Source organism: Talpa occidentalis, unplaced genomic scaffold (assembly GCF_014898055.3).
Source record: "Talpa occidentalis isolate TD23 unplaced genomic scaffold, MPIMG_talOcc4v2.1 talOcc4.14, whole genome shotgun sequence".
NCBI lineage: Eukaryota > Metazoa > Chordata > Mammalia > Eulipotyphla > Talpidae > Talpa > Talpa occidentalis.
In genome coordinates this window covers 67,522,142-67,549,432 of record NW_023601433.1, presented here as the reverse complement: position 1 = coordinate 67,549,432, position 27,291 = coordinate 67,522,142, and the positions used below count along the sequence as shown (strand labels likewise).

General features: G+C 40.0%; 1 protein-coding gene across 9 annotated transcripts in view; it reads right to left on the bottom strand.

Moving 5' to 3' along the window:
• Positions 1–10,408: 10,408 nt before the first annotated feature.
• MLLT10 (MLLT10 histone lysine methyltransferase DOT1L cofactor) overlaps positions 10,409–27,291 on the bottom strand; it is a 200,228-nt gene continuing 183,345 nt past the window's right edge. For 8 of the 9 annotated variants that reach the window (XM_054695130.1, XM_054695131.1, XM_054695132.1 and 5 more), the window contains 7 exons: positions 25,200–25,354; positions 23,165–23,353; positions 22,659–22,747; positions 22,159–22,520; positions 20,993–21,089; positions 15,863–16,072; positions 10,422–12,133 (listed from right to left, as the gene is read on the bottom strand). In XM_054695130.1, the coding sequence (XP_054551105.1) occupies positions 12,089–12,133; positions 15,863–16,072; positions 20,993–21,089; positions 22,159–22,520; positions 22,659–22,747; positions 23,165–23,353; positions 25,200–25,354 (1,147 nt within the window). In that variant the 3' untranslated portion in view covers positions 10,422–12,088. Of the gene's footprint in view, positions 12,134–15,862; positions 16,073–20,992; positions 21,090–22,158; positions 22,521–22,658; positions 22,748–23,164; positions 23,354–25,199; positions 25,355–27,291 lie in introns of all 9 variants that reach the window. The other variant, XM_037510692.2, reaches the window with a different exon arrangement.

Below are 27,291 nucleotides of genomic sequence, written 5' to 3'. Positions count from 1 at the left end.
GAGCTGGACATAGGGCTGAGGCCAGAATCGGGGGACCTTGTCTGCCAGGCTCATTGGAGAGTAATCCCATCTACCTGCTCCTCCATAGTGGATGTGGGGTTAAGGGCCTCATCTTATCTGGGATTTTCATCAAGAACTTCCTACTTCCGGATAGTGTTCTGACTTACACCAGTTCACTTTGGCAGCTGAGTGGTTGCTCAGCCTCTCCGCGCCCCAATTTCCTCATTGTAAAGTGGGGAAAGTAGAACATACCTCACAGGTTTGTATGAGACTGAATGAGGAGGTGTGTCCCGAGCCCCGCGCCTGCTCCACTGCCCTCCGAACGGCCTGCTGGGCCGAACTCTCGCTTCCCAAAGTCGGCAGGGCAGCTGTCAGCCAGGCAGCAGGTGAACGTGGGTGCTACACTTTTAGCCAAAGTTTAAGATTGACTCAATCCAAAAGAAACCAGAAATATCTGGTGTTGGGAACAAAACCTGAAAATTGAATTCAAGCCGCTGGGAGCTGCTCATGAGACTTGAGATTTTCAGTGAACAGGATGCTCGTGAAGAGGCACCATGCAGTACAGGTGCCCGGGCTGCTCTTCATGGACCCTCATCTAGAAAATGTGCGTTCGCCCTTCTGACGTCAACCCCTCCCTTCCCCTCTCATCTGCCTTTTCTCTAAACTTGCAGGCTTCATGCTTTGCTACCTTCCTCAACCTTCAATAATCTGACTGTCACAGTCACTGACTACTGGAACTGCCTTCTGGAAGGATTTCAATAACCTTTTTATTTTTTTTGCAAACCCACACCACCTTTTTTTTTAAAAGATTTATTTATTTATTTTATACATAAGAACTGGGGTACAGGTCAGAAGCGCGAGAGGGTGAGAGGATTCACCAGAGCCAGAGCAGGGAGCAGAACAGGCAGATGGAGCGAAGACACTGCTGAGGGGAGCAGCGGGTGAGGCAGGAGAGGTCTACCGCACCACGTAGGGTTCTCCCTGGCCGGCGGGGATCGAACCAGCACTGCAGAGGCTGTGGACAGCTTCACAGCGCGGCACTCAACCACTGCACCACCGGGGAGGCCCCCACAACACTCTTCTGACCTCACAATCTGGGACCATTTAGTACCTTTTGAAACCTCACCCCAGAACCTCACCTCGTCCACAGTGCGATGATCTGCCTCACTTCACAGCCCTGTCATGGCCTGTCCTGTCTTTTCTCCTCCCCTAATTCCCAGAGACCCTTTCAAGGACAGACATTTAGGGAGTTCTTGCTGTGACAAGCAGTCTGGTGAAATGCACGCCATCCCCCTTCTACCACCTGCGCCTGTCAGTCCGTCCTGAGATGGTGTCTAGAGAAGGCCTTGGTACTAATGCTGGCTTTTTCTGCAATTTCCTGCTAATGGAACTTTCAAGCTTTGGACCCAAGAAACTGATCAGAACCTACCCTTTCCGGGTGAAGAGTGCATTTTCATACAAAGACGATGTGACTGAATCTTGTCATCTAGAATCTGAAAGTTTCTGACTTGGGTAAACTGCACATTGGCCCAGAAAATTACTAAGTTATAGCAAAAATAAATTGCTAAAATCTTGCAAGTATTTGTCACTTTTTATGCGAGAAAAGCAGGCCACAAAATTAGGTGTATGCGAGGATTTAACTCTTTGGGAAAGTACATGAGAAAAAACATACATCATTAAAGGTGTCTGCTTAATAGGAAAAAATGCCAGAAGGATGATGGGTAATAGGGAGGTTTCATTGCTTTTTTTCTAGTTCTCAAATTTTTGGAAAAATTTTCATCAATTTATGGTTTGGAAAACCTGCTCGTACTGGTGCCTCCCAGTGTAACAAGCACCTGAGGTGACAGACCCTTCAATCCCTGACAGCGTCTACATGTGGCCGTGGGACTCCAGGCCCACCCAGGCAGGGAGACTGGAGAGGCTGACAGGGAGAGGGCACAAGTGTGAGGACTTGTAGAATTCCGCTCTGCAAACGAAGGGGGCCTGGACTGTGAGTGGTCACAAGCACAGACACTCACATTTCACAGATAGCCTCGCTGTGCTTCCAGCGCTCTGCCTTCCAGTAAGGTGCCAGTGTGACAGGGAAGCCTCTTCCCCATGCCAGCATCAAGGTGAGGAATGAGATAGAAGTGGCGTAACAGTTGGCACATAAAATTACTTTAAAAATATAACAGGGCCTCCCTGGTGGCACAAGGGTTAAAGACACAGTGCTATCAAGCTATCGCCAGCCTCTGCAGCACGTTTGATCCCCAGCTGGCCAGGGAGCTACCCACATGGCACAGCAGACCTCTCCTGTCCGTCCCGCTGCTCCCCTCAGCAGTGTGTTTCAATCAGTCTGCCTGTTCTGTTGCCCACTCTGTCTCTGGTGAATCCTCTCACCACCACCCCCAGTTCTTGTATGCATAAATATTTTTTAAATATTAAAAAAATATATAACAGCTTCTGTATGAAAATGTATTAAAACTGGATTGTGGTAATCATTATCTAATCTAAAAAGTTTCTGAAAGTCATAGGATTTATATATTCTCAAGTGAGCTTGTTTTAGGCAAGCTATACCTTAATGAAGCTGCTTAAAGTTGCATCATTTTCCAGTGTTTACAAGAGTTCACAACTATTTCATTTCGAAAGACGCGTTTTACTTTATAGCAGTAAACCAGAAGATGCTGTCATCCTTGCATGTATCATTTTCAATAAGTAAACTAAGAAAGTAACGTTAGTTTCCATCAGAGTTCTAAAAGTCAAAACGAAAGTGCATTTCCTACTTTTAAAAGCAAAATTACATTTCATTGTAAGTCTCCTTTTGCCCATAATTCCAAGAGCCTCTTATGTCTGCTTGGAAGCGAGTCCAGTTACAGCGGTCGCCTTTCTTCTACCTGGTTGAAAGACTGCTTAAGAAGACAACTTGCACCTTGCTTTTCTTGGCACTCATTCCCAGTGTTTGCTCCTGCCCCACGACACTGACGTCACACACATCCAGGAACTAACGCACAGAAGTCTGGACAGGAACCAGCGGAGAGAAACCCATTCCCTGCAGAGAGCCCTTTTCCAGGCCAGGGTCAGTGCCCAGCGGAGCAGCAGCTCCTCACAAACCAGCAACAACAGGGACCCAGAAGAACAGGTGTCTCATGGCAAGAGGGAGGAAGGTACACAGAGCACCAATTAACTTAGAAAACTATAAAACCTGTGTAGTTTCACCAAGATGCTGATACAAATAAACAGCCAAGACTAGTGACATATTTTTAAGAAACAAAAAAACCTGCATAGCAGGTAATACATTGTTAGAGCAGATTACTTGGGGAGGGTGAACTGACAACTGACGAAGGAGTTAATCACAAGTCATCTATGAATTAAATACTTTCCATTTGTGTATAAAAAAGGAAATCTCTCCAGAACCTAAAATTCACTCCTGAATAAAGTTAAAAGCCTAGAACCAGTTTTCCTTGTTTATTCTTCATTACTAGAAGCAAATTACACAGATCAGCATATAATGATGCAATTAAGTCTGGGATAGAGTCTGAGCGAGCGCAAAGCACCACAGCTGATTCTGATCAGACCAAGATCCTGGAGCCACTAAATAGATTTGGATCTCCCATTTAAGTACCTCTGATTAAAGCTGACTGCAAAAACAAGAGGAGTTTCACCTTTACATAGGATGAATACTACTTTATTAACATGCTCATTAATGATCATATCTGGACTTTTCCTTTTACTGCCACTGTGATTATTTTCTTCTTGCATCATGGCAATTTTCAGAGTGTGCTCCTCTCTTATCTAATGATTATCTAAGCTCTGAACACAGGGTTGGCTCTGCACAGAGCTCTGTACATTGTACTGAGTCTACTCATGAGCAGAGCTTAGATGAAATTAGTGATGTTCAAAGCACAAAGCACACCCAGACGGCTGGAGTCCACTGACATGCAAGGCACCCGTGGTCCAGAGCTCCATCCTCTCCAAACGAAACCGGCGCAGAGACATCACCACCAAGATGGCGGTATGTTGCTCCTGACTTGCTCCTCTCCCAAGAACAACAAACAACTATTTATGGACCGAGAAACTCCTAGAACATGTGGGCGAGGCTGAAGCACTCCATACCCCACACAGAACTAGACAGACCACATCAGAAGGGGCAGAAGAGTGACTGCAAGCTGACTGCGCTGCCCCTCACCCAGGCTGGCACAGCACCACACTGAGAGCTGTTTGCTAGAGGACTCCTCCCGAGGGGAGAGCCCACGGTGGGCATCCAGCTCCCCCACACTGTTCTCATTTCATGGGGTTTGTTTCAGAGTTCTAAGAGTCCAGACGAAAGCAGTCCCTACTTAAAGTAAAAATTACATTTCATTGTAAGTCCTTCTTTGCCCATAATTCCAAAGGCCTCGTATGGAGGCTCTAATGGAGGAACCTGCAGGAATTGACCACAAGGAATCGAATATTGATGGCGAAAAGCACTCAGATCCTCGCAGAAAGAATCCCTACCTGCAGCATCCAAGTAGCGGTTTCAACTGGCAGCTTTGCTCTCCTTGTGAGCCGAGGTGGGGCAGCCTGACCAGGGAACTCAGTCAGATGCAGGTCAGTCCTGGAGTTGGTCTGACCCTTTCAAGCAGAGAAGCTGGTTGAAAGCTCCGCCCACTGCTTAATGTAGTTCTCAGCTTCACCTGACCAGAAAGATTGACTGGGAACACCTGGGAGGCTGTTTGGAGCTGGTCTGCCCAGGCAAGGGAGCTCATTTATAGCACCACAACTGCTGAGTACAGCCTCCATCCCTAACTGACCAGAAGGCCTGGCTGGAACACCTAGAAAGCCGCATAGCCCAGCAACAGCTGAGCAGAGTCTGGTAAGCAAAGCTGTTCATTTATAGAACAAAGCCATTGGACGCTTTTAGTCAGGGAAGTAGGAGTTGCTGGTTGGCTTGAGTCAAGACTATAAGAGCCTTATGAGTTTGAAGCTGGTTCTGCTGCCCCAACCAGGCAAGGAAACTAATTCATAGCCCTTCCCCTTTCTGAATACAGTGCTTCAGCCCACCCAGTCAGAGAATCTAAGCAGAGGATACATGGCAAACTATGTAGTGCATCCAACAACACTGCTTACTGTGGTACTTAAACAGAAAGCATAGACCATGGTTTTCCCTATTTGTAGAACAAAACTGGTTGCCCAGCCTGGCAGAGAATTCAGTGGGGTCCCCAAATATTGTGTAGGCCCTGGGTTCTGTTCTACTGTCCCACTAGGGCGGGGAAGCTAGCTCAGTCTATCTTACTGAGCACAGTATCCAGGCCAAAGCGTTTAGTACATGTGACCAGAAAACCTAGGCAACTGTGGAACCCATCCTATAGCCTCACTTGAGAAGAGAATCAAACAGTTCACGCCAACAGCTTTTTTTTTTTAAAGATTTATTTATTTATGCATACAAGAGCTGGGGTACATGCCAGAGCTGTGGGGGGTGAGAGGGCTCACCGGAGACAGAGCGGGGAACAGAACAGGCAGATTGACTAAAATACACTGCTGAGGGGAGCAGCAGGCCAGACAAGACAGGTCTGCTGTGCCATGTGGGTAGCTCCCTGGCCGGCCAGGGCTCGAACTCGTGCTGAAGAGGCTGCTGATAGCTTCACAGTGTTGTGCTTAATCCCTTGCGCCACCAGGGAGGCCCTCACACCAACAGCCTTAACTAGCCCCACCTCTCCCTCCTCCCACCACCACCCTCAGGTCTTGGACAGTAGCTTCATCCAAAAACAGGCTCTGATATCAAGCCTCACCTGTTCAAGGATGTTACTAGCATATATGACATGTCCAGTGAACCAAACTGAGCTGACTGGTAAAGAACTGTCTCTGACAAAACAAATCTTGAAGTCTACAAGAGGAGACAGATTTCTCTCAAATGCACAGGTATCAATGTAAGAAATCAAGTATCACAAAAAATCACTTGAATGACACCAACAATGATAACTAATAATATTTTAATAAATGGGGCCTCCATGGTGATGCAAAGGGTTAAGACACAATCTATGAAGCAGTGCACAGCAGCCACTGCAGCATGAGTTCGATTCCCCGGCAGGGAGCTGGCCCACATGGCACAGCAGACCTCTCCTGACTTGCCTGCTGCTCCCCTCAGCAGTATATTTCAGTTAGTCCGTCTGTTCTGCTTCCCACTTATCTCTGGTGAATCCTCTCACCCCCCGCATCTCTGGCCTGTACCCCAGTTCTTGTATGCATAAATAAATAAATCTTAAAAAAATACTTTAATAACTAATCCAAAAGAAATGGAGATCTATAAACTGTCAAATAATTAAGACTAATTCTCTTAAGGAATATTAACGAGGGCCTCCCTGATGGCACAGGGGTTAAAATCTTAGGACTACCAAGCTATCACCAGCCACTGCAGCATGAGTTCAATCCCCAGGTAGGGAGCTAGCCCACACAGCACAGCAGACCTCTCCTGTTTCACCGGCTGCTCCCCTCAGCAGTGTATTTCAGTGGCTCTGCCTATTCTGCTCCCCACTCAGTCTCTGGCGAATCCTCTACCCCTGTTACCTCTGGCCTGTATCCCACTTCTTGTATGCGTAAATAAATAAAATTAATCTTTAAAAATAAAAAGGAATATTAATGAATTACAAAAACACACAACTAGGTGATACCAGGAAAATAAAATGAGTTCAACAAAGTTAACAGAAAACCTGAAAAGAAAGAAATCCTGGAGTTGGAAATACAAAGACTGAACTGAAGAACTCAACAGAGACAATGAAAAGTACATTCAACTATGCAGAAAAAAGAAGTGACATTTGAAACTATCTCGTCAGGTGAGCAAATGAAAAGGAAATGAGACTATGAGGAAAGCATATGGAATTTAAAGGATACAATCAAAAGGAACATATCTGCATTATGTAAATTCCAGAAGGAGAAGAAAATGTGACAACAGTAAATCTAAAATAATGACAGAAAATTTTCCTAACCTGTGGAAATGTATGTTCAAATACACAAGGATCAAAGCACTCAAATTAGGTTGAACTTAAACAGGGCAATACTGATAAACATCACAATTAAACTACCAAAGTTGATTAATTTTGAAAGCAGCAAAAGGAAAGAGGAAAAAAAAAAAAGTAGGAAAAATAACCATACAACTATTATTGGATGATATAAAAAATATGCAAACTGTAACTTCAATAACCTAAAATGTGAAGGAGAGAAGTAAAAGCATGAAGTTTAGGTATGCAACCAATGTTACCTATTTCTGATAGGGTGCTGTAATTTTAAGATATTTTATGTAAGCCTCATTGTAACTACCAACGGAAAGTCCACAGTAATTACACGAAAGAACATGACAAGGAAGACAAAGCATATTGATACCAAGACATTAAAACAGAAGACAGCAGAATAAGAAACAAGAACAATGGATCTATCAAACACCACCCCCACCAAAAAAGGGGACAAAATACCAAGTTCTTACATAACAATAATTACTTTAAATTTAAATGGATTAAATTCTCCAATCAAGGGAGAGATAATGGTTGAGTGGATAAATGAGACCCAAACATAGGCTGCTTACAAAAGACTCATGTTAGCCTTAAACACATACATACTGAGAAAATTTCCAGAAAATGGTAACAAAAAATAATAGGGAGAGTTGTTTGTATCAGACAAAATAGACATTAAACTAAAAATCATAAAGAGGGGCCTCCCTGGTGGCGCAGGCAGTTGAGCACCACAATGTGAAGCTGTTGGCAACCTCTGCAGCGCGGGTTTGATCCCGGCCGGCGAGAATCCCCCATGGTGTGGCAGACCTCTCCTGTCTTGCCAGCTGCTCCCCTCAGCAGTGTGTTTTGTCAGTCTGCCTGTTCTGTTCCCCACTCTGGCTCTGGTGAATCCTCTCACCCTCCCGCGCTTCTGGCCTGTACCCCAGCACTTGTATAAATAAAATAAATCTTAAAAAAAAAATAAAAAATCATAAAGAGACAAACATAATTATATGATAAAGGAGTCATTCCATTGAAAAGATCTAACAATTATATTTATGTACCCAATATCAGAGCACCTAAATACATAAAGCAAAAAGTAGAAAATAACAGCAATACAATAATAACTGGGGGTTTTAATACCCTACTCTCAACAATGCATAGATCATCCAGACATGAAATCAGTAAGAAAACAGTGAATTTGAATACCACTAGATACCCAACAGATCCAATACACAAATAGAAATTTCTGCCCAACAAAAGCAGAATATACCTTCTATTCAAATGCACATAGAACATTTTCTAAGATAGACAATATGTTAGGCCATAAAACAAACCTTTGCAAATTCAAGAAGTCTGAAATTATACCAAGTCAGATATTCTCATCACACAGATACAAACTTAAAAAAAAAAATCAGAAACAGGAGAAAAACTGGAAAAATCATAAATACATGGTAATTAAACAATACTCTTCTAAACAGCCAATGGCTCAAGGAAGAAATTAAAGGGGACATGAAAAAAGTAATTTGAGACGACTGAAAATGGAAACACATTTAAGCAAAACACAAATACACCAAAATTTAAGGGATCCAACAGGAGCATTCTAAAAGGGATATTTTAGAATAGCAATAAATGTTTACATTAAAAAACAAGTCTACATTAAGATGTCAAATATATTATCTAACTCTACACCTCAATTAACTAGAAGAAAATAACTGAACCCAAAGTTAGCAGGAGGAAATAATAAAGATTAGAACAGAAATAAGTGAAATAGAACAACAGAAAAGGTTAAGAAAACTGAGTTGGTTCTCTGAAAATGTAAATAAAACTAACAAAACTGTATTATTAACCAAGAATAAAATACCTAAATCAACAAAACTGAGGGCCTCCCTGTTGGCGCAAGGGGTTAAGCACAGCACTATGAAGCTATCCACAGCCTCTGCAGCATGAATTAGATCCCTGGGCGGTCAGGGAGCCATCCACATGGCACAACAGACCTCCCCTGTCTCGCCCGCCCGCTGCTCCCCTCAGCAGTGTTATTTCAGTCAGTCTGCCTGTTCTTTTCCCCACTCTGTCTCTGGTGAATCCTCTCCCCTCCTGCACCTTTAGCCCGTACCCCAGTTCTTGTATGCGTAAATAAGTAAATCTTAAAAAAAAATGAGAGAGGAGACACTACAACTGATATCACATAAATTCAAAGGATCAAAAAAAGCTACTGTGAACTCTACACAAACAAACTGGACAATGTAGAAAAACGGAGTAATTTTTGGAAGCATACAACCTATCAAGACTAAATGAAAGGGCCTCCCGGTGGTGCAAGGGTTAAAGTGTCAGCCCTATTAAGCAATCACTAGCCACTGGGGCACAAGCCAGTGAGCCCAAAGATCTGAAGCGGTCACCTTTGCAGGATCTTCAACAGCATCTTTGTTAAGCTCAACGTGGTTTCAGTTAACATGCTGAAAATTGTGGAACCATACATTGCATCAATATCAAAACCTTAAGTCAGTAAATGAATTGATCTATAAGCACGGTTATGGAAAAATCTACAAGAAGTGAATTGCTCTAACAGAAGATGCATTGATTGCTAGATCTCTTCGTAGATATGGCATCATTTGCATGGAGGATCTGATTCATGAAATCTATGCTGTTAGAGAATGCTTCAAAGAGGCAAACAACTTCCTGTGGCCCTACAAATTATCTTTTTGACAAGGTGGAATGAAGAAGAAAACCACCCGTTTTGCAGAAGGTGAAGATGCTGGCAGCAGGAGGAACCACATCGACAGCTTAGGATGAACTAAGGTGCTACCATGATTGTTTTTGTAATCTGGTCAGTTTAATAAACAGTAACAATTTTCAAGTTGGAAAAAAAAAATTTAAAAAAAGGAAATCCTGCTACTTGTGAGAACTTGGATAGACCTTAATTAAGGGCATTATGCAAAGGAAGTAAGTCAGAGAAAGACAAAGAGTGCATGATTTCACTATTTATGAAGATTTAAGATTTATAGAATCTTAAAGGAAAAAAAAAAGGCTCAGAAAAGGGGATCAGATTTGTGGTTAACAGAGTTGTAGGGTAGGGGTATGTGTTTGGGGGAGAAGGGAGAGGAGCACAAGGGAGAGGCAGTGCAGGATTGGAGGGAGGTCATCAAAAATAGCAACTTCCAGTTGTAAGATAAACTAGTTCTAGAGATGTAATGTACAACGTAATGAATACAGTTAACACTGCTATGAGATATATTTGAAAGTAAATCCTAAGGGTTTTCTTTATAAGGAAAAACTTATTTTTTTAATTCTTTTTTTTTTTTTTGGATGTGTGTATCTATATGAGATTGTAGATATTACCTAAATGTACTGTGGTAATCATTTCACAATAAATGTATGTCAAATTATGCTGTACAACTTTTACTTATACATTCTTGTATATCAATTATAGCTCAGTAAAATGGGAGAAAAAAAGAATAGCACAGAGCTATAAACATCATTAAATTTTATTAACAAAAACTTTGTACATATCTTTAATACATGTGGAATTTTACATCTAGGTAAAATAACAACACATTCAAAATTTACCATTTATACAAATTGTTACAGAATAACAACCAGTGGGTTAATAAGTAAAATAAACCACACTGATTTTTTTACTTATCTACAAAAGATTTGACTTTCTTTAAAATTCCCCTGAACATATAAAAATAAATTAATTTTACTTTTCAATTAAATCTACCAATTAGAAATATTACAAATCAAAATATCAATGTTATCTTATGAATTTTTCACAATACAAAACAGATTCACAAAACTTTATTTACAGAAATGAGGTAAGAACTGTGCAATGTTTAACCAAGAGACATATTGCAGAATTAACATGTTCTTCCAGCTAAGTACACAGTGGAGGTCTAATTACAGCTGAGTTTTTTCCACTAATAATTCACACATTTAAAAACAGTCCAATGATTACAAGCCCCAATTGTTTAATTTATCCTCTGCCAGACTGTCACGCCAGGAGTGGGGTGCCCAAGGAGGGCTGTAATACAGGTTTCACCTGTTTCAGGAACTGCAATAGTTGTTTTTGTTTTAAATCATTGTTAATAATGGGAAGTTATTTAAATTAAAAAAAATTCAAATCCAACTCATTTTCTTGTGACTCATTAGTGGACAAATACCCAGGTAATAGTTTTGCCTGAGCTATCTACAGTGGCATAGAAAGATTTTAATAAAAGGCAGAACCATGGGGAAGGCTGCTGGTGCAAGACTGACAGACTATTTCTACTACTTACAGGGATAGTGCAAGCTCAGCTGTCCAGAGCCATTTCAACACAACAGAGGTACTTAACAGGCACTTGATTAAGGCCAAACCCTACCAGCAGTTTCCAGAGTGGCCCCTCTTTCTGAAAGAAGTCTTTCACTTTGAATTGATCTGGTTCCCCCAGCAGCCATTGGAACTCACTTAACTCAAAGTTTCTTTAAAATATGAGTAGGTCTTAACACTAAAAAAACACAGCAAAAGAAAATTATCTTTAGCATAAGCAGACATTACCATCCTAACTTGATTACCAAACTTGGTCAAATACCATTAGAAAGGAAATTTTTATAACAAAGATTGCCAAGTCCCAGTTGATGACCTATTTATTTGCAATATTTAACCAATAAAAACTCCAGCAGCAGAAATGGACAGTTCCTTAAAATGTCAGACTTAGAGCAAGCATGCTATAACCCAAACAAAAGATCCTATTTCATATTCGAACTTGCACAATAAAATCAGATAGTTTGTAAGTGGAGTAAGACTTTAGTTTTGCTATTTCTCTCTTCAATTTGTAACAAATTTTGTTGTGCACCAACTATATTAAATTTCTCTTAGTTTGATAAACTCATTGCAGGTAAATTATTTCATTGACAAAAGTTACTAAATTTTCTTCCAAAGTTCAAAAAACCTGGGTGAGGGAAAGGGATATGGGAATTCCATTTCAGTGCAACAGAGCAACAAGAAAATTAATCAAAGCCTTACAAGAATGTCCTTGTGGCAATTAATTCTTTGTTGTGCAGTTAGTTTCTTGTTGCGTCTCTTCATACGTGTAGTAAGGAGACTGCAACAGCAGCCAGAAGAAGTGCTACAACAGCAGGATAAGCAATTTTTAGATGTTTCCCAATTGTCAACTTTTCTCTTGAGCTACAGGCCCAGTTTTATCACTAAGTCTCTGCAATTAAAACAAAATCAGACATGTTAGCTCATCAGTATTTGGCCCACACTTGAGTTTACTACTCTACTAACTGAAATTATAACTGAGATAAAATGTGTACATATGGCTTTTTGTTTTTTTTTCTACAAGTCAGCATGGCTACTTTTAAGCACAATACATGAATTATACTGGTAAACATTAACAGTTACTCTAAAAACATTAACTTCAGCAGTATACAAACAAGACATGCCATTATGAGGGACAGAACCCAAAGAAATGAATGTAGAAATCATCCCTGGGGCCCCCCTGGAGGCATAGGGGTTAAGTCACTGCTACGGTAGAGTTTGATCCCTGGCCAGGGAGCTAACCCACATAAGGTACAGCACACCTTCCCTGTCTCAACGGCTGCTCCCCTTGGCACCTCTGGTCTAAACCTCATTTCTTCTATGCAAAAATAAAATCTTTAAAAAAAAAAAAAAAAAAAAAAAGGGAAAAAAGAAATCATCCCCCAATCTACTTAATCTACTTTCCCACAGAATTTTTTTTTAAAGATTTGTTTTTATTTATGCATACAAGAACTGGGGTATAGCCAGAGGTGTGGTGATGGGGGGGTAAAAGGATTCACCAGAGACAGACTGGGGAGCAGAACAGGCAGATCTACTGAAATATATTGCTGAGGGGAGCAGCAGGCAAGACAGGGGAGGTCTGCTGCGTTGTGTGGGTTGCTCCCTGGCCAGGGATTGAAGCTGCCAACAGCCTGATAGCGCTGAGACTTTAACCCCTGTGTTACCAGGGAGGCCCCTGAATGTGAATTTTTTTTAATGGACTAAGGTGAATATGGTTTCTGATCCCATATTTGCTATCTGTCCTTGGAGCTCCTTTTACTAATCCTCAAAAAATGAACTTTCAGGGCCTCACCGGTGGCGCAGCGGTTGAGCGCTGGGTTGCGAAGCTGCCCGCAGCCTCTGCAGCGCCAGTTTGATCCCCGGCTGCTCCCAGGCCTCCAGAGGAGGGTCCCACATGGCGCGCAGACCTCTCCTGCCGCCCGCTGCTCCCCTCAGCAGTGTACTTCGGTCCTTCTGCCTGCTCTGCTCCCTGCTCTGGCTCTGGTGAATTCTCTTACCCTCCTGCTCTTCTGACTGTACCCAGTGCTTGTATAAATAAATAAAAATAAATCTTAAAAAAAAAAGTCTTAAAAAAAAATGAACTTACAAACCTATTACTATTTTTTTTAATAGAGGCATGTTTTATTTAATTATTTGTTTGTTTGTTTATACATGCACTGGGTACAGTCAGAAGTGCGGGAGGGTGAGAGAATTCACCAGAGCCAGAGCGGGGAGCAGAGCAGGCAGAAGGACCGAAGTACACTGCTGAGGGGAGCAGCGGGCGGCAGGAGAGGTCTGCGCGCCATGCGGGACCCTCCTCCGGTGGCCAGGGAGCAGCCGGGGATCGAACCGGTGCCGCAGAGGCCACGGGCAGCCTCACAACCCAGCGCTCAACCGCTGTGCCACCGGGGAGGCCCCCTATTACTATTTTAAAGACTGAACCTATACATACCATTGTATCTAACAAAGACATCTGCATGTAGCAGTATATTAATAAATACTGTCAGCCTTACTTTTGTCCATTGTTTATTTCATATTAATTATTATTGTGGTGTTCCCATTAAAATTGCATTTCATACTATATAGAAAAAGTTAGCTTGTAGTTAATTTTCATTTTAAAACATTTGAAGAGGGGCCTCCCTGGTGCCTCAAGGGTTAAGACGCAACCTTTAAAGCAATCCGCAGCCACTGCAGCACAAGTTCGATTCCCAGCCAGTCATGGGGCAACCCACATGGCGCAGCAGACCTCTCCTGACTCGCCTGTTGCCCCCCTCAGCAGTGTGCTTCGGTCCATCTGCCTGTTCTGTTCCCCACTCTGTCTCTGGTGAGTCCTCTCACTGCTCGCACCTCTGGCCTGTTCCCCCAGCTTTTGTATGCATAAATAAGTAAATCTTTAAAAAAAAAATTTGAAGAGGAAAAATGACACATAAAAAAGTTTAAATTAATATAGAATCACTGAAGTTTCTTGAGTGAGCAAAACACTGGCAAGATAAGTAGGTTTCTTATAGTGAAAGTATTCACAAATTAAGAAGTTGAAAATGGGAAAACAAAAAGCACTGAAGAGTTAATGAAAAAAACAACACAATAATCCTATATTTTGAAATAATTTTTGTTACTAAACCCAAAAGTTTCTAAAGACTCAGAAAAGCACAGTAAACAGTAAGCTTTCACAGTAATGGGAAATAGCAAAATCTGTGACTTTTAACACTTTATTTGCCAAGTCTCCCAACTCATTCTTTCCCTTCTTCCTTTTCCTGATATCCAGTCTCCATTCTACATTCCAAAATCCTTCCTCAACTGTAATTGAGGGGAAACATTTATATTCCAATAAAGTTGACCTAATTGAAAGGGAAAATTAATAGAAATAGCCTTAAAATGTGTGGCATTACATACATACTTGTGTGTGTGTTTAGGTACATACACACACACACACACACACACTATACTGTTCCTGTATTCAGAGTAAGATGCCATCATTTAAATGAAATTAATAATTTAAATTCCATTACAAATATGATATGGCTTACTTTTTTTTAAGAGTAATCTGGTAGAATAATTTGAGTATCCAAAATTTATGTATCAGTGTTTTTATAAATATAATTCCACCTTAAAAGCACCTCAAAGCAAAATAATAATATTCTTAAATAATCTAAATCAGATCTATAATTAAACAAATATTGTCAGAAAGCACCAACTACCGTCTTTTGATTGGACTGTCCCTCACCATTTGCAGTAACTAAAACATACTTTCATTTTGAAAATTGCTGAATTATAAAATGACCTTCAAAACTTATATATAAATTCAAACTGATACTTAGGGGATATATAAATTGGCTTAGGTCCTCTGTGTCTATAACTCACAGCTGCTGGAACAATTGGCTTTAAGAAGAAATTATCTGAGGCCTCCCCGGTGGCGCAGTGGTTGAGCGCTGGGTTGCGAAGCTGCCCGCAGCCTCTGTGGCGCCGGTTCGATCCCCGGCTGCTCCCCAGCCACTGGAGGAGGGTCCCACATGGCGCGCAGACCTCTCCTGCTGCCCGCTGCTCCCCTCAGCAGTCCTTCTGCCTGATCTGCCCCCCGCTCTGGCTCTGGTGAATTCTCTCACCCTCCCGCGCTTCTGACTGTACCCAGTGCTTGTATAAACAAAACAAACAAACAAATAAATAAGTAAAAAACATGCCTCTATAAAAAAAAAAAAAAGAAGAAATTATCTGGAGAATAATATATTAAACGAGAGAATCATGTCTGACTGATCAATAAAATGTCTTTTTTTTTTGGGCCTCCCCGGTGGCGCAGCGGTTGAGCGCTGGGTTGCGAAGCTGCCCGCGGCCTCTGCGGCGCCGGTTCGATCCCCGGCTGCTCCCCAGCCACCAGAGGAGGGTCCCACATGGCGCGCAGACCTCTCCTGCCGCCCACTGCTCCCCTCAGCAGTGTACTTTGGTCCTTCTGCCTGCTCTGCTCCCTGCTCTGGCTCTGGTGGATTCTCTCACCCTCCCACGCTTCTGACTGTACCCAGTGCATGTATAAACAAACAAACAAATAAATAAATAAATAAAACATGCCTCTATTAAAAAAAAAATAAATAAAAAAAAATAAAATGTCTTTTTATTATTTCACTATATGTAACAAAGCAAAGATACTTACTGTTACTTTCTGACTTGCACTATCACCATGGATGGTGAGGAATGGGTTGGTGGTAGCTGGATGAAGTGGTGGTGCCTGAGTACCTGCAAGCAGGTTGTTTATGGGTATTTGCGTTGGCCCGGGGATCTGCAGCTGCTGAAGTTCAGGTTGGTGGTGTTGCTGGTGGTGATGTTGTTGCATTAACTGATAGAGAAGGGCCTGATGTTGTTCCTTAGGTAAAAACATGTGGGAAAATATGAGTTCCCAGTCACAGAATTCAGCAGTCTATAAAGTTCGACCTTCCTATTTTCTTTCTTACTTTAATAATAGACATTAAGTTACCTTCATACTACTAAGAAAGGAAATAAGTAGCTCATCTGGGGGACAAAAAGCTGTATTAGATAATAACTGTCTACTATAAAATGTCAAAATCATCACTGAATGACATTTTTTTTTAAAGGGCAAACAAACATAGGAGATGGCTATTCAAATTAGGTTATCTATGACAATAAAGGAGAAAAGCAACTTAGAGAAGTGATAAATTATCTGTATTTGACAGAAATGTCTATGTAGTGAAATCCTTCTTATAATTCTGGGAAGCCCAAAATAACTTTCAATGTTTTCTTTTATGCCATTAGAAAAAGTGCTTTCTTACTGTAGTTATGAGACTATTCTTTACAGCAAGTATATAATTTATTTCCTGATGCTTACTATGCGCCAGGTGCTGTTGTTAAGATATATATTTTGTACTTGAGTACATTAATGGGGGAAAAAAACCCTGCCCTATGTAGCTTACTCTGGTGGGGGATGGAGGGTGAAGGGTGACAAACAAAAATGTTGGGATATGATTACTGCCAAGAGTCAGGGAAAAAGAGTAGTGAGAGAGATTGTGGCAGGATAGGGTCATCTAAAACAGACTGGTTAGGGGCCTCCCCGGTGGCGCAGGGGTTGAGTACTGGGCTGCGAAGCTGCCCACAGCCTCTGCAGCACCCGTTCAATCCCTGGCCACCAGGGAGGGTCCCACATGGCACGCAGACCTCTCCTGCCGCACCCACTGCTCCCCTCAGCAGTGTACTTCGTCAGTCTGCCTGTTCTGTTCCCTGCTCTGGCTCTGGTGAATTCTTTCACCCTCCCGCGCTTCTGACTGTACCCAGTGCCTGTATAAATAAATCTTGAGAGAGAGAGAGAGAGAGAGAGAGAGAGAGAGAGAGAGAGAGAGAGAGAGAGAGAGAGAGAGAGACCCTTGTTCTTAAAAAAAAAAAAAAAAAAAAACTGGTTAGGGAGGTTATCATCTGGACAAAGACTTGGGGGGAGATGGGGAATTTGCTATGTGGATATGGTAGGGTGTACTATGCTGACGGAACAGCTGGAGCTAAGGAGCTGTAAGAGCATGCCCAGTATGATCAGGAACAGTAAAGAAATCCACAGGGCTGTAATCCATCAGTGAGCAAGCAGGAGGAGAGAAAGGTATGTGGGCCTCAGAGAGGTAAGCTATGAACACTTTGGCTTTTACTTAAATTATTACACAAAGTCAGTGGAAAGTCTTGAGTGGGATATTTAGGGCAGGGGTGACACAACCTGACTGAGTACTTCCCAGGAGTCAGCGTGCGGCACTAGAGAGAAGAGAAGAAGGATGGCTGCCAGGGTTTAGCTGATGCAGCTAAAAGGAATGAGTTGCTGTCATGTGAGGTCAGGAAAACCACATATGGAGGTTTGTTCTGGAAGGTCAGTGGTTCAGTTTTAGACATGATATGCTAGAAATGTCTAGTAAGGTATCCAAGTGGAAATACTGAGTAAGCAGCTGGATACAGGCGTTTGAAATTCCAGAGAAAGGCCTGGAGCTGGAGATGTAAGTATCTGCACATAGAGGGTATTTAAAGCTATGCCCCTGGAGGAGATCACTGAATTCTAGAGAACTCTAAAGTTAAGAGGACAAGGAGCAGAGGGGGTCTCAGAAAAGGAAGTTAAAAAGGAATGACAAGTTTAGGTAGGAAGAAAAAAAGGATAATGTGGTCCTGGACTCTAAAAAACATAACTGTCTTTAGGACAAGGGAGTATCAACTCTGTCAAATGCTGTTGCCTGGTTAGGTAAGATGAGGGAGAACTGACTACTAGATTGAGCAATATGAAGGCCATCTGGAAGGACAGAGCAGGTGGAGGAGGAGTGTAGTGGTTGGTGGGGGAAACAGAGTCAAGCAAATTTCTCTTGGAAGAAATCAATATGCCTTATAATAAAATTCTTGTCTCTGCAAAGTTCTATGCTTCTAAATGAAATAACTTTACTCTACAACCTTGGTTGATGGAAGAGTATAGAGTTCAAAGCCCTTCGGTCCTTATGGTTTCTTAAGCAATCATTTGTGTTTAAAACTCTTGAAGTAATCATGTTCTAATATATGCTATTACAGCAAAGTAAAATCTAAATAAGCACCCCAAACAAACTGAGCTCTAATATTTCATATTAAGATGAAGTGAAAACAAGATAAAATTTTAGTGTAAGCATTTAAGAATTTATACTCAATCTACTTTATGCCACTGTAAGAACACTAACAGTGAAAATGATGATCCAGAGTCAAAATAAATATTTTATATTTTTTCACTATAGCAAGAAAGTAGATAGGTATATTTTAGAAAGAAATTATGAACAAAGATTGAAACTTCTGAGTTAATTAAATAGTGCATCTCCAACAGCCCAACTCAATGAGGTGTGGTAAGGAAAAGGAGCTGGAGAAAAGTCACAATACCACATTAACTTGATCTCACTTTAAATTTATACCTATGAGGGCCACCTAGGACCACCTCTTCAATCAACCACAATTCCACATTTGTCTTTTTTCTCAACTTCTTCAAGATACCATTACGTATCTCTTTTTTTTATCCTGCAACCTGGTTACCAATACCCTTATGTCCCCTGCTTCACTCTGCTGATGACTTTACTTACAATTCTACGATAAGAAACTCTGAAACATTAAAAGCAGGCTTCTTCAACCCCCTATTATAAAGTTCACCCGTAGCTGCTCTGCCTGCCTATTATAATGGGAACATTGTTCTCCAATCCTCTCCCTTTCTAAGAACTTTGTCCCCTGGTCTTCCTTCCTGTACCAGACTTTTCCCATCAATACACACACATGCTGTAAAATTAAAAATGGATAGAAACCACTCCATTAGACTTGCTCTCTTCTGTTCGCTGCCTACTGTTTTTCTTAAGCAGTAAAACGTCTTCAGTTGCCTATACTCCATCTTCACATTCTTTTTCCATTTTCTTTTGAACCACTCAATGAGGTTTTACTTCTCACCAAAACCCTCATTTGTCCAAAAAACCTCTAGGCAGTCAAATTTCATGATCAATTCTTATTTGTCCTACTTTAACATTTTACACTGCTGAGTCCTTTCCCTTTCATAAAACATTTTCTGCATGTGGACCCTAGGACAGTACTTTGTTTTTCTCTTAACTCACTTCCCTCTTCCACATATAAATATCCTTTTCTACAGACAGTTCCTGAGTTATGATTTTTCAACTTTACGACAGTACAAACGCTTTATGAATCCAATAGAAACCATACTACGAATGTTGATCTCTTCCCAGGCTGGCAATATTTGCATGACACTGTCTTGTGATGCTGGGCAATGACAGCAAAGCACAGCTCCCCAAGTTGCCACACCACCACAAGTGGAAACAAATGACACTCCACAGTCTCCTGTGCTGACAGCATTTCCTACTTACACTATTTTCAGCTTACACTGGGTCTATGAGGACATAATCCCACTATGCGATGGGGAAGCTCGGTAACTCATCTCCTTTTCCAGGATGGCCAGAGCTCAGTCCTCAGACATCAGTCTTCATTCCCTACTGATGTCATTGAACCTTGTGAATGTAAACATCATACATGCAGCAATGACTGTAAATTTATACTTCCAACTGCAACTTTGGTCTCTAAAATTCCTCTAACTGCTTAGCCCATATATCACACATGACATCTAAACAGACATCTCAAAAATACCTGTGTTCTCTCCAAAATAGGTTGTTCCTCCTTTCTTTCAAATCTCAATAAAGATCAACATCCAATTGTTTAGGACTCTTTCCTTTCTCTTTAATGTTCAACAAACAAGTCTTGTTGGTTCTGTCTTCAGAATGTACAATCCCAGACATTTTCACCAACATGGCATGTTATTTTAAGACACCAGTATCTCTACTTGTTACTTTTCCAACAGCCCCATTTCTACTTTTGCACCATATCCTCTCCCAGTACACACAAGACTGTTCTCCATACAGCCACTAATCTTTCAAAAATGTAAATTATCATCTCACTATTCTACTCAGAACTCTCCAGTCAATTCTTTATAAAATAATCCTGAAAGAAAAGTGAGGATTATGAAACAAGATTTAAATTATTAAATCTAGGTGATTAGTATACTCTACTTTCTGCGTGTATAGTAACACTTGAAAATGTCCGTAACAGGAAGGTTTAAAACAAACATCACCAATGGCTTTTCACCATGCTTTGATAAATCTAAATACTTGCCAAACAAGGCCACACCCTACCTGTCTGCCTTCTCTCCTCTACACTAGCCTCCCTCAACCTGTATGCCGGCCTTCTTTCTAGTCTACAAAACATAAACACATGCCAAGTTGAGGTGTTTTAAAACTGCTGCTCCCTCTACCACAAAAATGCTCTCTATTGCCCACATGTCAAAAAGTCAAGCTCCAACAGGTCTGTGTTCAAAAGTTACCTACTCCAAGAGGCTGGACCATCACATCTAAAATGGCCCAAATGGCCCTTAGCATGCTGTTCTCTATTCCCTTTAACCCGATTTATTGTTCTTCTCAGTACTTATCAGTACACCAAAGTACCTAAATTTATTGTCCATATCCCCTATCAAAACAAAGCTGCATTCTGAAAACCGACTTAATTCTTGTTCAACATTATTATCATCAGAATCTACAACAGTACCACAGCACATATCCTACTATTTGTAAATGAAACAGTACAAGGTTACTACAGGTACCCCAAATGTCAAGACAAACTATTTTTGGATTATGCATCCTATGAGGTTATTTCATGAAGTGGGCAATCTAGACCCACAGTGAGTATCTATTATAGTTTAGATCATTTGCCCCTAAAAAATTAAGTATTATCAAAAGTAATAACTTACTGGTGTGAGCTGTTGAGAATTTAACAACTGCTGAAACTGTTGTTGATGAAGAAATATTTGTCTTTGCTGGTCAGAAAGTAATCCTAGTCCTGAGGCACTGAAAAATGATTAAAATTCTTACTTTCTGCTACATACCTTTAATGTTTTCTTTAAAGTAAAAAGAGTAACTTTTCAATCTGATGTTTAATAAGTCAACAAATCAAGTTTTTAATAAAACGTTTCGAAAACAATAATGTACAAGTTTTTTCTGTGTGTGTGTAAGCGTGTGTGCATGCATGTAGCTAAACAAGAATTCACATTGTCAAGAAACATTTTGATTTTTTTTCTCTTTATTGTAAACCAAGCAAATGCTATCTTGTGGAATAGAAATTTGCATGTATTTATAACATGCATATGTAATAATTTATTTTTAATTACTCAAGGAAAATTAACCCACACTAAGTAACCTATATTTAAAACAAAGAAAGAATACAAACATACTACTAAATGATTTGATCTAACCTTTTTTAATGATCCCAATGGTCAATAAAATTAAGCACCAATGAAAAGAGAGCCAGAAGAAATAGTTTACTAGTATCCACTGCAAATCCAGTTAAACTGATTTATTCCTCAAAGGTATGTTTAATAACAACATGGCTTTAGTCCCCTTATTTTGAACAGACATTCAAATGAAATTTCAGTACAATGAAACAGTGTCACTCCCTAGATATTCAAGATAAGTATTTAACCTTTGTCCATATAAAAATCTTGATTACAAAGTTAACAAAAAATTACATAGCTGAATTTTAAGAAACCATTGTTCATATATGATCTTCATTACAATATTACTCTTCCTCAGAACTTATGATATATGAAAGCAATGTACAAGGGAGTAAGAAAAATTAGCAGTTAAAAATAGACATCACAGATCAAGACTGAAAATTTCAGCACAGAATATATGTAAAGCCTTTTACTAAAAGTGATTTAATTTTGTTTTAATATGAATTACTTAAGTTTCAAAAATAAATGGCTCTCGATATAATATACTTGGTTTAAAAATTTGGTGACTTTATTTTCTTAGAGTAGTGTGTTCTACAAGGAACACACTAAAAATCCCAATTGTGAAAGCATGGATACACTGATATTATGCTGCACTGAAAACCACAAAATATATTTAAGTTTCTTACCTGTTAGTCAGTGTGGCTGGCATTGGATGTGTTGCATTAGGTGGTACTGTTGTGTGGGTGAGGGGGGTAGGGTTCTGGGATATTGTGACAGGAGTCTGAATAACCCCATTTAAAGCTCCTACAATGCCATTAATTGCCAGTTGGTTACCTGGCAAAGCTCCAATTATTCCACCCACTCCAGGCACTGCAGGAATGGTGGATGTTACAGTCTGCATTCCACTAGCCAATGCCCCCACTGTCACACCATTGACCTGCTGAACTCCACTAACGCCTGAGCCCTGCTGAGCTGGACTCTGCCCAGCAGGAGGTGGAGTAGAAAGAGCTGATGAGCTGCTGGTGCTTTGTCCACTGGAGGTTAAGTCCTAAGGTAAGCAAGAATAGAAACTTAAGTTGCAAAGAACACAGGAAAACTGTTTAAAATGAATTTAAACCATTTAATGTGATATATACTATTGTTAATAAGTAAAACACAAAAATGAAGCTAACCACACCAAGATTACCTGATTTAACACAGGAAGAGAATTATCAGGTAAAAAGCTGTTTCCTAGATGAGGGCTCTTACTGCTATTCAAGGAATCAGTAGTAGGAGCTAGAATAATAAAAGACAAAAAAGAAACCTATTTACCCTGTTGAATCACACTGTAAAATTAAAGGCTCATATAAAAGCTTATCCTGAAGCTTACATTAAAAACACTTAAATAATATTAAGTTTTGCTATTCCTAAGGCCAGTTGAAATAGGAAAATCTTTATCTCTACAGAATATGATGGCTTTAAGTCAATAAAGACATTATACATTTAAATAAATTTTATCATTAAATTATATACTACATATAAGTTAAAACAAATTCAAGTTGATCCAACAGAATTCTTTATTCTTTTGAAAAATAACATCATTCCTTTTTCCATGTCTTTGTATAATAGATGATCATTCTTATTCACTTATTGTGAAAAAGATATTCCAAGTCTATCCTACTTTCTTCAGATACTTAATATTTTCATACTTACCAGTCTGTGCTGAAAATGAGTGCATTTGATGAGATGGGCTAGGATTTGTTGTTATTGTTGGAAAAGGCACTGAAAGCTGTGCATTTAATAACTGAAGGCGTTCCTTTTTGGCAGTCAAGTTTTTAATCTGTTCCTCTAGTCTTCGATTTTCAACTTGAAGTTGGTGTAATGACTTAAGCATTCCTAAAACTAGCAAACATTTGGTGTGATTTTTAATAAAGAGAAATTCACAAACAGGACACAGTATTTTACTGGTATAAGTGTCAAAAACTTAAGAAATAAGTTGAAATAGAAAAGCAGAAATTCTGTAAAACATTCCTAAATATCTGTGTTATTCCCAAATTTATGTAGATACAAATGTATCATAGTATAGTTGTACATATATAAAATATATGAAGTATAAAGGGTCCTGCCATTCATCTTCTGGAAACTTTGTTGCTACATACCAAAAAAAAAAAAAAAAAAAAAAAAAAAACACACCCACCTGGTTCAGGTAATTTCCATTTTCAAAGAAAAATGGAAACATTTTGCTTTCATCAAAATAAAATCCTCATTAACAATTCAAATGTCTACCGTGATTTTTCATTAAAATCATATTTAAAATGGGAAAGGTCTGTACCAATTATCATTTACCACAATAAAGAGCACACAGTTTTGTTTGCTGTTTGGTTAAGCTGGGTGAGAAATCTCCAAGTCCTTCTGCTCCACATGCTGATCCAAACATTCCCCAGCAGGGAGCAGTATGTGTGCACCACAGCCCTTACTCCCAACTCCCCGAGTAGGCGCATCATCTGTAATCAGACTTAAGTTTCTGTCCTGCCTCATCACCTCAAATACTGTTCAAATTCCTTCCACAACTTGTACTTCCCCACTGACAACAAAGTGCTGCTGCTATGCCACCATGATGGACACTTTAAAAGTTCTATGTATTAAAAAGCTGTATTTGTTTAACATGCCCTCAGGGCCTTCAAGAGACACAACTCTACTGGTATAGACACATATGGTCATTGGGCAAGGATTTAACTTATCCCTCCTCTTCAAGATTCCACAAAGAAACTCAAATGAGATGCAGTAAGACTAAGTTAAACCTGTCCTCCAGCTATCATGTTTAAAGGATTATCCCAGCATGATTTCCTCACAATTAGCTTTTTTGTCAGAGCACCATTCATAAAAATACCAATTTATGACTCTTGTTTACTAACAATAAGCAAAATGTTTTTGTCTTGTTTTAATAAAGCAGTAAAAAATTTATACTCTGAAATGATTTTTAAAAAAACCAACAACACCCATTTTTCTCCCCAAAACATATATATTCTTAATACTAGGCCACTTCTCCAGGTAATTACCCCCTGTAGTAACTTTGATGTTTTGGCGTGTTTCTCTTATGGCCCTCCCTAACTCTTAAAATAGTGATACTAAATATGTATGTGTGCATGTTGTATTTATTAAGTAAATAACATATACCAAATTATACATAATTTAGTATTTATTCTTTTTCATACGAATTATAAAATGAAGAATACATTTGGTCACATTAATTTTAATAATAATTTAATCCAAGTGAGCAAGTTTTCTTCAAATAATTAAGTTATGAGAAGACATAACTTGTGTATTTTAGTAAAACTTTAAAAATTTTAAGATCAAAATAGGATAAACAAAGTCAGCAAACAGAGAAATGCTTTCTATGAGTCAGACAATATTCTTTACATCTTTTATGTCATTTAATTCTCAAAACAACACTATGATACAAGTACAATCACATTCCCAATTCCATGCATGGAAGAAGCATTCAGTATTAAGCAAAGCAAATCAGTATTAAGAAATTTGTTTAAAAAGGTAAAGACAGGATCCAAGTTCAAGCAGTAAAACCACAGAATTTGTTCTGTTAAACCATTATATTATACTTTCTCGTGAAATTAAACATGGCCCATAATTTCACTGCTATTCCTGATGAAGAGATTTCTGCATCTGTCCGGCTATTCGTCTGTCCGTCCACCCACCCGTCCTTCTTTAAAGATAGGAAAAAAATACTTACTGTCACTAGGAGTACCCTGTTCTAATAAAAATTGCTGTCCTTCACTCCACTGTCTCTCTAAAAGCTGTTCTATGCTGGCTGCTACTGGAGGCAGATTTTCCAAACTGTTGTTGCCTGGTTGATCATAGCGAATCTGTAAGCTGCTTACAGGGGATCTGTTGAAGATATTAATTCTCAGGTTAAACAGAAGGAGAACCCTTTGGGGAATGTGTGCAAAGATCTTCACCTCATGTTGACCCTTCCCCTGCATAAGATTTCATACACCAGGCTGCGTATTTTGAAAGAAGGATAAAACCATAATCCACCCTAAATTTTAGTAATTGTCATTTTTCCTCCCCAAACAGTAAAACCAAGGAAATAAATGCCCATACTTGATAATTAACCACCAAAAAATAAAAACATACAACCAATAATCTTTGAACTAGAATATAAAAGAACTTGATACAGCTTTATAAGACAGAAGGGTAAGGGAAACAGGATTACAAAGACTTTAAAATAATTAGCCAGAAGAGTTCTACCATTCTACTTTAATGTAAAATGTATCAGAATAACACTGCACAGTCATGTTAACGTAGAAGGCATTTTAATTTGCAGTTAGCAAAATCTCAAATATCAATAAAACAAAATTTTCCACAATTTTAAAGGAGCCTTTTCTAATAAATTTAAAAAATATGTATTTTGTAGTGTCTTTAGCACTAAGGAAAAGGATCAAGACCAAACCAATTTTTATTTAGCCCTTTACACAAATATTTCTAAAATGTCTTAGATCTGTCATACAAGAACAAGATTTAAGGCCTCCCTGGTGGCAAAGGCATTAAAGACACAGCCCTATCAAGCTATCGCTAGCTACTACAACACGAGTTTGATCCCAGGCCAGGGAACTGACCCACATGGCGCAGCAGACTTCTCCTGTCTTGTGCCCACTGCTCCCCTCAGCAGTGTATTTCAGTACATCTACCTATTCTGCTTCCCACTCTGTATGGTGAATCCTCTCAACCCCCCAAGTCCCCCCCCCCACCTCTGGCCTACATCCCATAAATAAATAAATAAATCTTTTAAAAAAAGACAGTAAATAAATCTTTAATCAACTTTCAAGCCAAATCTTACTTACATTAAGATGAACAAACAGGGGCCTCCCTGGTGGCGCAAGGGGTTAAGTCTTAGCACTGTGAAGCTATCACCGGCCAGAAACTGCAGCATGAGTTCGATCCCCGGCCAGGGAACTAACCCACAGGGTGCAGCAGACCTCTCCTGTCTCACCCACTGCTCCCCTCAGCAGTGTATTTCAGTATATCTGCCTGTTCTGCTCCCCACTCTGTCTCTGGTGAATCCTCTCAAGCCCCCTCTACACCTCTGGCATACACGCCAGCTCTTGTATGAATAAACAAACTAAATCTTAAAAAAAAAAAAAAAAAAGATGAAAAAACACAATATTCGTTCATCTACTTTTTGTTTTCAATTAGTAAATGTAGTCAATTGTAGTATCCAGCATCCAAACCAACATAATACATCAGAAAAGATCTTTAGAGTTCCAAAGTGTTTCTATAATTATCCTCCACAACCTAGTAAGAAGTCAAAACCTGCCTATTGGCTCCATTTTTCTTTCTTTCTTTCTTTCTTTTTTTTTTTAAGATTTATTTATTTATTTATTTATACAAGCACTGGGTATAGTCAGAAGCGCGGGAGGGTGAGAGAATTCACCAGAGCCAGAGCAGGGAACAGAACAGGCAGAAGGACCGAAGTACACTGCTGAGGGGAGCAGTGGGCGCGGCAAGAGAGGTCTGCGCACCATGTGGGACCCTCGCTGGCAGCAGGAGATCGAACCGGCGCTGCAGAGGCTGTGGGCAGCTTCGCAGCCCAGCGCTCAACCACTGCGCCACCGGGGAGGCCCTATTGGCTCCATTTCTATATGAGGAAACAAGATGGGGTTTTAGTGACTTGTCTAAAGACACACTGCTGGTAAATGACAGAGCTGGGACTACAGCTCATGTCTTTTAACAACCCGCTAGTATTTTGCCACTGCCTTACTCTTCTCTGTAAAAATCTCTTTAAATAAGAAGCTAAACAAATGAGGATTTTTAGCCCGTATGTA